General features: G+C 38.9%; 1 protein-coding gene across 1 annotated transcript in view; it reads right to left on the bottom strand.

The window, feature by feature from the left end:
* Positions 1-13,948, bottom strand: part of LOC103456689 (cadherin-12) — a 151,690-nt gene that overhangs the window by 52,310 nt on the left and 85,432 nt on the right. The window contains exons 4-5 of the mRNA XM_008396402.3: positions 9,038-9,157; positions 2,878-3,045 (exon numbers count right to left, since the gene is read on the bottom strand). Of these exons, the coding sequence (XP_008394624.1) occupies positions 2,878-3,045; positions 9,038-9,157 (288 nt within the window). The remainder of the gene's footprint in view (positions 1-2,877; positions 3,046-9,037; positions 9,158-13,948) is intronic.

Raw genomic sequence — 13,948 nt, 5'->3', positions numbered from 1 at the left:
CAAAGCAATAAATCTCAAAGCAAAGCAGTCATTTTCAGTTTGTATGGTCTGGTTGGTCAAATTTTATCTGTGGATGGTTTCCCATAAAACTGGTTCCGGTGTGTAGTTGACCCAAAAGTTCACTGCATGAAACACTCGAGCAGTCTGAGCACCAACTCATTTCTGGGCCAGATAAAATACCAGCTTCTGCTGTTTCTCAAAAAAAATGTTTAGTAATTCGTCATATCGCAAGGCCTTGTGCTTAATTAGCACCTTTCATATCATTCTAATTAATATCCTTCAATCACACAGAGTGGCATTCACACATGGGGTTTTTTTTCAATATAGTGTTTGGAGGTTTGATTATAGAGTTTTTCTTCTCCGAGCTGATGTTCAAAAATCAACTCCATCTATGAGAATTAGTCTTAATGACAGATACGATAATCTACATTGTCCCTTTAAAATAAAATGAAAGTTATCTACAGCTAACTAGATGCAATCAACATTTTCTTGTGTCTATTCCAGCCTAACCAGATCCTTGTCTTTGTTTGGTGAAGGAAAATAGCCAAAAATGTGACGTTTGTGGTTTATTAGGCCATCATTAAATCAACTTTAACACATTTAAACATCGACAGACCCCTTTATGTTGGTTTTATGATGTGGAATGAAGCTACTTCTGAGTTAGCAAAGCAGCCCAGCCCACCACACTAACACCAACATGTTTGATGGCATCATTTTCTGAAATGCTGTAATAGATATGTGTAAGACACAAGTGAAATTGTTTCATTAGGATTTAAAAGTGTTAAGATACTTCTGGGTTATTAGTGGTTTTTGCTTTGAAACCTGATTGTTAATGCAACTTTTGCCCAGATTCTTCTTCCATCTGTTGTCAGGTGAAGCCTGAGCTGCTCTTTTGGCTTTTCTGTCACCTTCTGGCCCAGTAGTCAATGTGTAAGTAAGGCAATATTTACACATCAGGAAGAATCCAAACCAAATTCTCCATTTTTGCTCGGTACTCCACAAAACTACTGCTGAACTTTAAAATCGATCTGTTTTTACTCCCATAAACACTTTTTGCTACTCAACCTCCTTCTCGTGTGCATGCAGGTCGCTTTTTGGTGGTAAACCGTTAAGTCTCATTGCAGGCGGGTTTAATTAGTTGTAAGAACGACAACGTAAAAATATTGTATTCGAGTAAAAGACTGGAAATGAGCCTGAGAACCTGCTGTGTGAACGTAGCCTTCATGGACGTCTAGCCACTCCTGAGTGCAGAGAGTGATTATTTATTGTATCACACATTTCTGAATATTGGCTCCTAGATGTTATTTATTTCTCTCTTTTAATGTACCTGTTTTTGTCAGACAGCTTCTAGTTAAGTAAAATCACAATTGTCCAGATTTGGCAGTAATCAGGCCGGGATGTGGCCAATAAAATTGAACTCAGCTTTCCAAAAAATGTTATTAGTCACAGTTCATTAGTCAGTTAACAAAAGGGGCAATTACTTTTTTCACACAAGACCAAATTAGTTTGGAGTATTTTCCCTGTCATAAATGAAACAGCTATTTAATAACTAAATTCTCTATTTAGTCTGTGTCCCATATTAAAACTGTGACGCTGTTTGTCAAAGAAAAAAAAGAAAACAGTTAATGCATAAGAGGGCAAATCAGGAATGTCACAGGACAATGCACACAATCTTCAATGGTAATTTTTTTCTTCTCATTCCTTAAAACCTGAATGCCCTTTGTAGCGGTGAGCAGTGGGAGACAAAAGAGGATGGGATGGGGCAGAGGAGCGGGGATGCTTGGCCCCAGCCTCAGTGCTGTGACAGCATTATGGAAATATCATCTTTTCCTAGCAGCCAGAGGAGCTTGACCGTCTGACTGGCTGTATTTACATTCAGGGCAGAGCGCTCAGTGTCACCTCAGCGCGCACAAAGAAGCCGCATCAATACGGAGGAGTATCTTTTGCTTTCTGTTCTTGCTCCCCTGCTGCTTCTATCAAGAATATAATTAGCATACACTTTAATACATGTGCTTCAAAGTATGCGGAGAAGCAGATGTTTTGGTTTGCCTTATGTTATTTTAAACGTTGGCTCTCCGCATGATTTAGTAAACGCTACAATCGAGGTAATCTGGTTTAGCAGCAGCTTACGGGAACAAAAATACAGAGTTTAAACACACCGACTGAATCCCTGACGCTGCAGCAACAAATCTCAAATCTGATCTAAATATAGACGGATGCCCACGAGCGAAATAACATCTACCCTGCGTTATTTTCCAGGAGTTGTAGCTGGAGATGCAATCACAACAAATAAACAGGCCACTGCTTACGACGGAGCATAATGACAAATAATGAAAAGCAATTAGGAAGAGAAGTGATGATGAAAGCCCCCTGCCTTGCTGTAATTGTGGAGTGTTTGTTTTATTCTGAAATCATCTGTGAACCTGGGTAAGGTCACTGTGTTCCTACAAAACTTATGTTCATCGCAAAGTGTCAAAACGTTGTCACATTACAACCAGCAACTCTGGTGTGTTTTTGAGGAAATGTATGTGGCACACTAAACTGAGCATGTTTTCAAGTGGAAGGACGTTTCTAGAAGGTTTTCAAGGTGATTTTTAGAATAAAAGTCTGAACAGTACACATCCCAGTTACCTGCGAAACACTTCATAGAGCCGCTTTTTACTGCAATTCACTTACAGGAACGAGATTTACTTATCAGTGTAACAGCTTCTTTTCTGAGGGATCGCTGCTGTTTGTGGGACGTTTGCTGCGACGAAACGCATGAATCTAGATTATTTCACTTATAACAAGATTTTTCCCCCATGTTATAAGTGAAATAATCTGTCAGTGGAACTCCTGCTTTCTTAATCAATATTAAGGTGTTCAGAGTACACTTACTTTTAGAGAACCTGGGCGGGTTGTCGTTAACGTCGCTGAGCGTAATGTTGACAATGGTGGTGCCAGCCAGTCCTCCCAGTTGCCCGCCCATGTCCTTGGCCTGGATTAATACCTGGTACTCTTCCTTCACTTCTCTGTCCATATTGGGCAAAGCTGTCTTTATAACACCTGGTGTGAGAGCAAGATTTATGAGAGTAGGAGGTAAAAGAGAAGGAAGACAAAGTGGGGGGAAAAAAGAGAAAGGAGGTAGCGGGAAAGAGCGGTTGGGACATAAAAAGAGAAAGAAATGGAGGGTTATACACAAGGCAAGCAGGGAGGCGCTCAATTTACTTCAAAATGCACAATATATGGCCAGCGGAGAAGCTCACTCCTCCGCATAGAGCTGCAGAAGTATGAGGCCGAAAATGGAGGTCACCTTACAAACTGGAAACACTTGACATTCAATACGGAGCTCTGGTGAAGCCACATAATGACTCACTGGAGGATCTGAGACCCTGAGATCAGAGAGGGTTTATACTGCAGATTAATAGTGGGGTCAATGGGAGGTTGGCAGGCTAAAGAGGAGCATGCAGCACAGGTTGGACTCAACTTCCTTTTTCCATTATTCCATTAATTACATGGAGATGCTGTTCCATTTGATCCACAGACCTCTGACACGCTGATTGTTTTGATATTTTTGCCATCGTTCTTTGTGGCACGCACGCAGATTGGTGCATGTCATCGCCCCGGGTTGTCATAGTTTAGGTCCTAATTTATATTTAGTTGTAATTTTTGTTTGTTTAATTCGTTTTTAGTGTGTTTAACCTGAGTTAAAGATGGTTTAGTTTTAGTTTAGTTTTTATTGGTTATAGAAGAAGTTTTAGTTTTTTCATACTTTGTTTCATTTTTAGAATTCAGAAATCTCAAAGTGATGAAGTCTCAACAGAAGATATCATTTTCAAAAATGTATTTAATTATTGTTGAAGAATATGGATGATTGGAAACTACGTGTGTGTGGAGGAATAAAAATCAGCTTCACATCCATTTAACAGGCTAATATTCAGATCCATAAACACAAAAACAAAAGATATTCCATCTGTGATTTCAGTATGTTTTAATTAGTTTTATAAATGCCTAATATAGTTTCAGTTAACTAGTTTTTCCCTCTAGCTAACTGGGATTAGGTAGGGAATAAATGACCGTTTTTATTTATTTCATTTCACGAAACCCTTTTCTCCATTTCAGTTCTTGTTTCGTTAGTTTTAGTTAACTACAACAACTTTGTTCACCTTTTACCTCCCAGCGTTTCTCCCTCCTTTTCTCCTGTGTGTTTGGAGATAGCAGCAGCCCCAGCAGGACAAACATTTGCTTTAACAATTTCATTTTTTTTCACCTACCATCAGTTTGAAATACAATCACAGTAGGCGCTCTGCAAAGCTGTGGGATGAGTAGCGCGATCAGCAACAGATTCCACCTTATCTGGCTGTGTGATATGCATGAACCCATTTCCATATGCATTGAAATGCCCCAGATAGCAGAGGAACAGCAACACAGTCCTGCCGGTGCAAAGTTATTTCAGATTTAGAGCAGTCATGCTCCATATACCACCTCCACCCTGAGCCCTTTTCACCTGCTTTTGACACAATTTATCAACAAATAAGTGAGAGAAATAAATTCTGTCAATGCAGCAGAAACAAATGCTTTTGTTTTATTTTTCTTTTAGGGACCCAAGTTGGAACCATCAGCTGCAGAACGCTGGCTGCCCACAATCAGAGCATCGGAGATTCAGTAATTTCATGGCTTTAACTCCCGTTTTGATGCACTGCAGTGATATAATAGCATTCTGCCATCGCAACTGTACTTGAAAGACGCTGCATATTTATGAAGCTTTGTCTGACAGACATCTGCAGAGTATTTTACATCTTCAGAGTTATTGACATTGCAGATAAAGATGAGGATAAGATCCTCTTTTATGCAGGTTTTCGTTTTGATTCGTTTCTGGGCGTTGACATGGGAGCAGGGGCGGTTCAAGACTGTTTGGTGTCCTGGGCCAACATGCTCCATCCACCGTGAGGCATCATTTAGATCAGACACACATATACGTCTTTTAATATTCTATATGGAAAACAAACATGTGAAAGAAACAAAAACAATGCTGTAAACACTCAACACAAGGCACAAACACACTGTGTACAAAAATGACATAAAACTAAAGTTCATTACACAATCATGTGTAGTTTGTTTGCCTTTTGATCAAGACAAAAATGTCACTGCATAACCGTCAAGAAACATTAAAAATGATTTAAGGCAGTTTACACTATTACACTTCAAGAAACACAAATTAAATTGCACCATTCTAGAAAGTCTTTGTTAAATAATTACCTTTCAAACAAAAAATAAGCTACATATTTAATTGTTTGCCAGTGTGGCAGCTCATGCCGCTCTGGGCAGCTGTCCACTCACCTGTTTTCTTTTTATTATTAAAAATATTCTGGTATTCATCTACAAAATGGCCTTCTGCGTCCTCTACCGAACCCAACAGCTGGATTTCTTTTCTCCAGTATTTGTGATGTTTACATTCAGCTTGACATTATTTCACATGATTAATAATTTAGTTAAGTGCAGAGTGAACTACATACATTACTGCTGCTGAAAGATGCATTCGCTGACATAAGGTTTTGGATTAGGCCACTCTTTTTTCTTTTCTTTTTTTTGCTGTATCTGCATGACAAACTTTAATGCTCCCAGGTAACTGGGAGTTTTCTACGTTTTGTTTCTGTGTCACTTTATATAGTTTCCTTGCAGAACATTACATGTTGTGCACATAGTTCCACCCATACAAAGGGCCAAACCAGATATTTACTCTATATGCAGATTCTAATGTTCATTCTAATTGGCTACTTTAACATCTTTTTGTGAAATCCTGAAATACAGTATTTGTTAACCAAATTATGTGTGCAGATTCAAGATACGTTCAGTGGGTAACACTGAATAGATTTTTTATAATATCTATATTTGTTTCTCTGCTAGTAAACAGAGAAAAGAACATGAATCCCATTATCCATAAAATCCAGATCACTGTAGGAAGAAAAAAGTGTTATTTCATTAACTGGGTAAGGAGATGTTTGGTGGTTTAACACGGATTTGGAAAAACATTTAGCAGTAAAGAAAATGGATACTACATAATGAGGTCCTCGAAAGAATGAGAAGAACGGTTTGTGCTGATACATTGAATGGGCATAAATAATCTGTCTACTAAAGTAACACCCATCACTTTGTAGCAGGAGTTTGATGAGACAAAATCAGCTTTAATCAACCTGGACGGTTTTCTACAGACTGTGACAAAAGTTGGGTTACTCTGCGTTTTTCATGAAGACAGAAACTGGAGCTGTAGTCGTCGAGCAAACAGCAGAAGTAAAAGTTCATGACTGAATGATTAGAATGAAACTGAACAAGTTCCCAGCTGAAAGCTTCTTCTTCCTGAAACAAAATTTCAGCACAACTTGGATTCAAAGTTGCATCCAGGATTTCTGGAACAGTGATATTCAAAAAATGAACTCTAGTTTGTTTGCTTAGAAAGTCTGGTTCATTTGGGGAGGTGTGAACACTCAACTGGGTCTCAGTTCGGTTGAAGTGAACTCTGGCGCAGTTTGAATGCATATGTGAATGCCAAGTGGACCAGAGACAGCTCCAAAAGCGGGAAGTGGACTACAGTGCAAGGCATTCTGGGTAAATACAACCAAAATAAACACGAGAGTCCAGCACTATCTGGAGAAACGGCTGGTGGTCTTTAACCAAAGACAAAAGAGAAATCCCACAACCACTAAAATCTGACACTACTTCATTTTGTTTCCATTTCATGTAGAAGTAAGTTAATGTCTTCTTCAGACGTTTTTGTGTTGTTTCCTTCAGTGGTTCTTGTTGCAGCGCCTCTACAGGCAAGAGTTGCAAATGAACTGAATGCAACATTAAAAGCTTGGCCTAAACTGGATCAAAAGAGCAATGGTGCCATGTTGCTTTCTACAGTATTTGACTAGAAAATCATCAACCTTAATCTTGGCACAGAAAATTATGACTTATTAATTATTGAAAGTCTAATTTTTACCCATAAGTGTGTGTCTACTGTGCCTAATCACATACGGATAGATAACTTTGACATGTTTTCTACTGCAATGGCATAAGATACAGTTTAAGAACCCATTTCCCTAATTATCTCTAAATCCTTCTCCTCAGGCTGAAGTAGATGATCTGCTTAACAGCTGAGACATCTAGGGAATTACTGTGCATTTTAAACAAGTCTGAAAAACACAGTAATAAGCTGTGAATGTTAGTATTAGCATGTTAATTTAGCGTTAGCTTTGTTGTAGCTGATGTTGCAGTATGGAATGGCTTTAGCCAATATGACAGATAGCATCTCTATATTAACATTTTTTATGTACAATATTAATACTGGATGAAAAATCAGGATTTAAGTTTTACGCATTACTAAAACAAGTGAATAGTTACAGTTTCAGGTAATAGACCTAGAAAGAGGTCAGATATTAAAAAGTTTGAAATGTGCAAAGAAAAAACACTTTTGATACTATAATGTGAGATATTATTAATAAAATGTGCCAGAAGTCCATCCATCCATTTTCTTTACACCCTTGTCCCTCAGTGGGGCCGGGAGGGTTGCTGGTGCCCATCTCCAGCTAACGTTCCGGGCGAGAGGCGGGGTCACCTGGACAGGTCGCCAGTCTGTCGCAGGGCAACACAGAGACACACAGGACACATAACCATGCACACACACACTCACACCGAGGGACAATTTGGAGAGGCCAATTAACCTGACAGTCATGTTTTTGGACTGTGGGAGGAAACCAGAGTACCCGGAGAAAACCCACGCATGCAGAAAGACCGGGACCGGGAATCGAACCCAGAACCTTCTTGCTACAAGGCAACAACTCTACCAACTGCGCCACTGTGCAGCCCGTGCCAGAAGTCCTCTACATGAAATGAAATATTTGTGAGATTGCACATCTGGATATTTTCCAAAGTGTAAGTGTTGGGCTCTATTCCTGTACCAGAACGACATCCCCTGGTGCAGACTCATCATGAACACCTTGACCAGAGTTACACACCTGAGACGGTGAGGAAGAAGCTGCAACTTGGCTGCATCGAGTCTGGACCCGGGGGACAGCATAGCAAACCGTCAAGTTTTACTTGCCTTTCTACTTTTTTTGTAAATGAATCAAAAAGTTAAATTTTTATAGTTATTTGTCATAGTTTTGTTGGGTTTTGATCTCAATTCTTGATACACAGAGCTCTGTTTTTATAAGTTTAGATATTTTAAGCAGTAAAATCAATTTGATTCATCTGCTTGTGTCCTTTCTTGCATTTGGATCCAAGTATCAACCTTCCAGTCCAGTACAGTTTTCCTCCCTGAGACCCCCATAAAGGCCTCGACCCGTTTCTCTAAAAGGAGACGCCTTGTGCAAAATTCACACTTTGTACATCTTTGTACGTCCATTTGGGTTTTACTTATTCTGAAAACAGTCCAAACATAAAAAATAAAAAAAACTCAGATGGGTTTTTGGTGTCTGGAAAACGAACCATTTCAAAAACCTCCGAAATGTAACATCTCAAAGCTGCTGGCACTGCCTGTTACCTAGCAACCCCAGGTAAGTTTCAACATGTTTTATCAGCTGATTTTAGCGCTGACAAATTTTATGGCTGCTGGAAAAGACAAGTGTTTTGTTGCTGACCAGAAACCATTCCCTGCATTCTTTTTGGTTGCAAAGAAGGCTCCACTTTTGCTTTTCAAAGCTATCCGGTTGCATAATTGCGCATCTGTCTTCAGTCATTTAACATGTGAGTGTAAACGTTGACCTTGGGGGGCATATTTAGATTTAAAGTGACAAGACGCCCTAAAGAAGCTCGTTCTAAAAGGAATTCAAAATAGGCAGAACTGATCAGACTAAAATCTCATTATCTAAGAATGACTGTGCAACAAAAATGTAATGACCCTGTTTTGTGTAACTCATACATCTATCCTACTATCTTCACAGAGGCCTAATAGGTCACCTTTAACAATAGAGTAGCTGATCTCACTGTGATAGTTCTTCACAAAAGTCACCTCTAGAATTTAATCATTCAAATTTCTGACACGTACGAGACGTGGGAAGAAAGCTATTTAGCTTACCTGTTTTGGGGTCAACAGAGAAGTATGGCTGACCATGAAGGATGCTATACACAACTCTGGCACTGTTTCCATAGGTTGGGTCATCCGCGTCTGTGGCTGTTACTTGCGTCACGTAGGTCCCTGCGGAAAAGAGCGGAGGGAAAAATACAAATCGACCTTGAATTAATCCGTTTCCACATGAGACCGGCATCCAGATCCGTTTGAAGTTCATCAGCCTAACAAAGGATCTCACCTGACGCCTAATGAGTGTTGAGTCACTGGTGAGAAAGCTGCAGCTGAAGCTGCTGGAGGGGAACGAGGGACAATATGTAGCGCCCCTGTTGTTTGGTTGCATTTGCATGTTTCTAGCTTTACAAAGCAGCCGTGAAAATGTGATGGGAAAAAGTTGTGGTTCAAACACTTCACTGAACAACGCTGCCATTAAGAAAACAAAGAGCAGAGTCAGGAGCAGCCTTCCAGGCTCCTAAAGCAACACTAATCACTTAGTGGTAAGTGTTTAACTCTACTGCTTTTATATTTTTGTCTGGGGGAAAATAGATGAATTCATAAAGATATTCCCAAAAATGTATCCCAATATTTGCTTCTTTTTTTGGCCACATTGGGTGCTGGGAAAGGTGGGTAGCAACTGGCAACATTTACTTAAACTAGTACTTTTAATACTTGAGTAATATTACTTCTACTCATTTTTGAGTCAGATTTCTGAGTACAGTTTTGAATGACTTCACTGACTGAAGAAAAATGCACCAAACACGACATACAACCTGTTAAAGTGAGACTTGTTTATGCATCATATTTATCATTTTAATGTTATTTTCTGTCTGCTGAATATCTGAAGGTCAAGTGGAGATACAGTAAGGATACAGTATGCACTGTTCTAACGTACCATGCTGTCAAAAGTTTTATATAGTAATTAAAATTATTTGGAAATATTTATATTATTTATTTACCTTCTTTTCTATTATTTCATTCTCAAAAAATGTAGTTTTTTTAATGTAATTACATATTTTGTAACAATGCAATCAGATGTTTCGTTACTTCAGTAGCTTTTTTTTTACCAAATATATCTTTTTGTCTTACTTCAGTCATTTTTCAAAGGATATTTTAAACGTTTACTTGAGTAAAATGATATTAAAGCAGTTCTGTTCTAAGTTCAGTACAGTTTTTGGCAGCTCTAACCCCGTCGGGGTCCTTGTTACGTCAACAATTCATCATTTCATTCGAACGGAGTAGAATTAGCTACCAGATCAGCTTCAACATCCCTAATTGACACAAGCTGTTTCCCACAAGAGCATTTCTGCTAAATTATGCTTGTTTGATGTTTCCGCTGCACCAAATAAAAACTGTTGTTTCTTTGCCAGAAATCCAAAATGGCTTCTCTGATATGATAGTTTCCAGTACTGGAGTTCGACCTGTAATCGTTGGGTTGCCGGTTTGATCCTTCGCTCTCTGACTCTGTAGTTGTGTCCTTGGGCAAGATACTTTGTTTTAAAAAAATTCAGCAAAAATGCACTAAATAATAGATAAATAATTGGTTTGCAGGTCAAATAAATATTTGATCCCTTACAACGGAGATCTTGATGAATAAAAGAGCGTTGACACGTTTTCTATAGTTGGTCAAGAGGATTTGACATGTAAGCTGAGATTTTGACTCCTCTTTACAAAAACACTCTAAATCCTTTAGTTTTCCTGAGTCCTTAACTTAAAGCTACGGCTTTTCTTTGGGTTCAGAAGTTTAACTAGGCCGCTCCATGACCTTAACGCCATGTTTGGCCATTTCTTCTGTCTTCTGTCTTACACAGTTTTTCCTCATTTTCACCTCCGTGCTTAACTAGAAATATTGTTCTTGAGGTTTTATTCTGGATTTCTGGATCTCAATTTTGATGTCACCTGGCCATGTGGCTTTTTTCCCCCAATCTTCCAATGATGCAACGGTCAAAAAATGCAAGTGGAAATTGGCAAACAAGCTTATCAGCAAGTAATATTTGCCTTAAGCTCCCAGAGAAAGAGAAAAAAAAACAATGATTTGAGTCAAGAAGCGAGTTAAGACGACATGCCTCCCAATCTCCTAAAACAACAATGGGTGTATGATTACAATCATGAAGTTTGGTTGATCTGCTTTTTTCAATTTAGCGAAAAACAGTCCTAAACGTTTGCTCAAATTCAACAGATGCAGGTTTTATAGCTCCACAACACAAGCAGATTGCTCAGAACGGCTCCCCCCCATCTGGGCGGTGTAAAAATATACTGGATGAAGACGAAAATTGCAGGATGTGTGGGATGCTTTTTATGATCAAGAGGCACTGACCGGAGGGCTGGCACTTAGCTTGGTCATTTTCTACGCTGCTTGATGCCTAAAGAACTCGCTGTATATTAAATCGTTTTGTTTTTCAGTCTGTGGTGATGTTAACAGCTGAATTAACCCTCCTATTATGTTGCGGGTCAAATTGACCCGTTTCAAAGTTTAAAAATATTTTAAAAATAGTTGCAAGTATTTTTATTGCATGAAACTTTTTCTATTTGTCTTAATAGGTGAACTCTACATATAAATTAAAAATGTATTCATTTTACACATTTGCAGCCCCCCCTGCGTCTACTTGTTACATCGATACTGTTCGGGTCAATTTGACCCCGCAGTCAAGTTAAAGTGCAAAAAAAGATTAAAAATGTCCAATTCTGTTTGTTTCCTTACAGTTATGAGCCTTATTTCACCACACACACACACACAAACACACACACACACAACACAACACAACACAACACAACACAACACACACACACCACACACACACGCAGACACACACAAACCCACTTTCTCTCTACTCTCTTTACTTCACAATGAACTGCGAGAAAGCAGGTGTTCATACAACTTTTGACGGGAACCTTTTCTGTTCCCGTGGGTAAACTCCACCCACACTGAGTGGGTAAACTCCACCCACACTGAGTGGACAAACTCCACCCACACTGAGTGGACAAACTCCACCCACACTGAGTGGGTAAACTCCTCCCACACTGAGTGACACTCAGTAGAAGTGGAGGGGAACATAAATACTCTCTGCATGACTCATTTATCTTGATTTTAATTGGCGGGTCAATTTGACCCGGAACAGTTTGTGTGTCTCAAGTTCAATTATAAAGATCACCCTTTGAAAAAAAAAATTAAATGTAATATAAAAAAATTTACCAAAGATCACTTTCAAGGAAATTATTGTTTTTTTGTGTCTAGGTTTTTTTCAGTGGACATAAAAAATGTAAATCCCATTTTTTATGTCCAAATGAGTAATTGAGTAAGTTGTCGTCATTAATCCTTAATTTCTGAGAAATAAAAAACATAATTGCTCAAATTTTGATTGAGATGGTTAGTATTAGAGTTAATAATCAGATAAAGAAATGTTTTGGAGGAATTCTTTGGTTCCTGACACTATTGCAGGAACCAAAACTCTCCCCGGGTCAAATTGACCCACGAACATTATTGCTGTACCTCAGAAACGAACATAACAGGAGGGTTAAAATATCAGGTGAAGTGAGAGAGAGAGAGAGAGAGATTAGTGTTCCTGAAAGATGCCTGATTAGAAATGCTGTAGAAGGGCTGTGCTAAACATGTGTGCAGAGCAGATGAGATAACACGTTTCCTGCTAATGCAAAGAGAGCAAAGCCTCGGCAGCCGCAGCCTGTATGAGCTGAAAGTTTGAAAGCCTTCGAGCGCCTCTGACTCCTACACATTCCCATGCAACAAAGGTAACAGCTTTTACATAAGTGTGAGGCTATAAACCAGTAAAATGGATTTCAATTTGGAGGAAGAAGGAAAATCAAATGCCTGAATGAGAACACATTGAAAAAAAACGGTTCAAATTCTTAAACCATCCAACTTCATCAAACGGCGCATTACTCCAGATTAATGCAGTGGTGTAAAGGAAAGCAATTAATGTCGCAGACTGCACAATGTATGCATGCTTTATATTTAAGCATGAGGCTGGGAGATAAGAATTACATCTATCTAAAGACTGATCCGATTACGAAAAGGAGTTTTTTGCAGGAAAATTCATGAGTCTGATGTTAAAAAAAACACATTAACAACCTAAAGTGGAAGTTTGTATAAAGGCAGTGGAAGAAACAAATTGATTAAGCATAAGACTTCATTTTGCAGTAATTACACCCCCTGAAATAGTGTTTTTAATCTGCCTCATTCCCTAAATGATCCAGGGATAAACTATTTATTGACAAGGGATTATGGAAAGATTTGTTGCTTGGCTAAATGTTTGCTGCATTTACTAACCTACCAGCCACTAAAGCAAATTTCTGCCTCGCAGCTCTTGGTCTCTTTAGGACATTTAGTGAGGCGTTTTTGTTTGTGTGTTTGGTAATAAACACGACAGGCTGGTGATTCATTACCCTCTGAACACTTCACTACAATTTAATTCAATGACTTTGCATTTTCAAATGATTGCTGCATCTCAGAACGGACAACTTTTGGGTCATAAATTATGCTTTTTTATTTATGTTGTCTGTCACCAAAGTGCCTGATTTATACCAGAGTTAAATGTTAAACTTAGCTATGGGTGGTTTTGTATTTATGGATTTTTCTGCAGAACATGACTCCAACATATTCATGGTAAATTCAACCAAAACAAACGCTAGTCTAGCGCTAGCAGGAGAAACGACTCGTGGTTTTTTATCAAAGACGAAAGAAGCTACTCCATTTTTGTGTACATTTTATGATGAAGATGGAAGCTGCGTTCAGTGTCTTCAGAGGTTTTTGCGACGTTTCCTTCAATGGTTCTTGGTGCAGCGCCACCACAGGCGAGGAGGGGAACTGTTTTTTCAAAGGGTTTGGATCATTTGACAGCACAGTGTGAAAGTGAACCACAGCAGCTGAAAATATAACAGATGTTAACATTTTGGCCTCAAATCAAA

This window comes from Poecilia reticulata, chromosome 20 (assembly GCF_904066995.2).
Source record: "Poecilia reticulata chromosome 20, P_reticulata-male-v2, whole genome shotgun sequence".
Lineage (NCBI taxonomy): Eukaryota > Metazoa > Chordata > Actinopteri > Cyprinodontiformes > Poeciliidae > Poecilia > Poecilia reticulata.
Note: the sequence above shows the minus strand (reverse complement) of the source record. Positions and strands in the feature narration are given on the sequence as shown.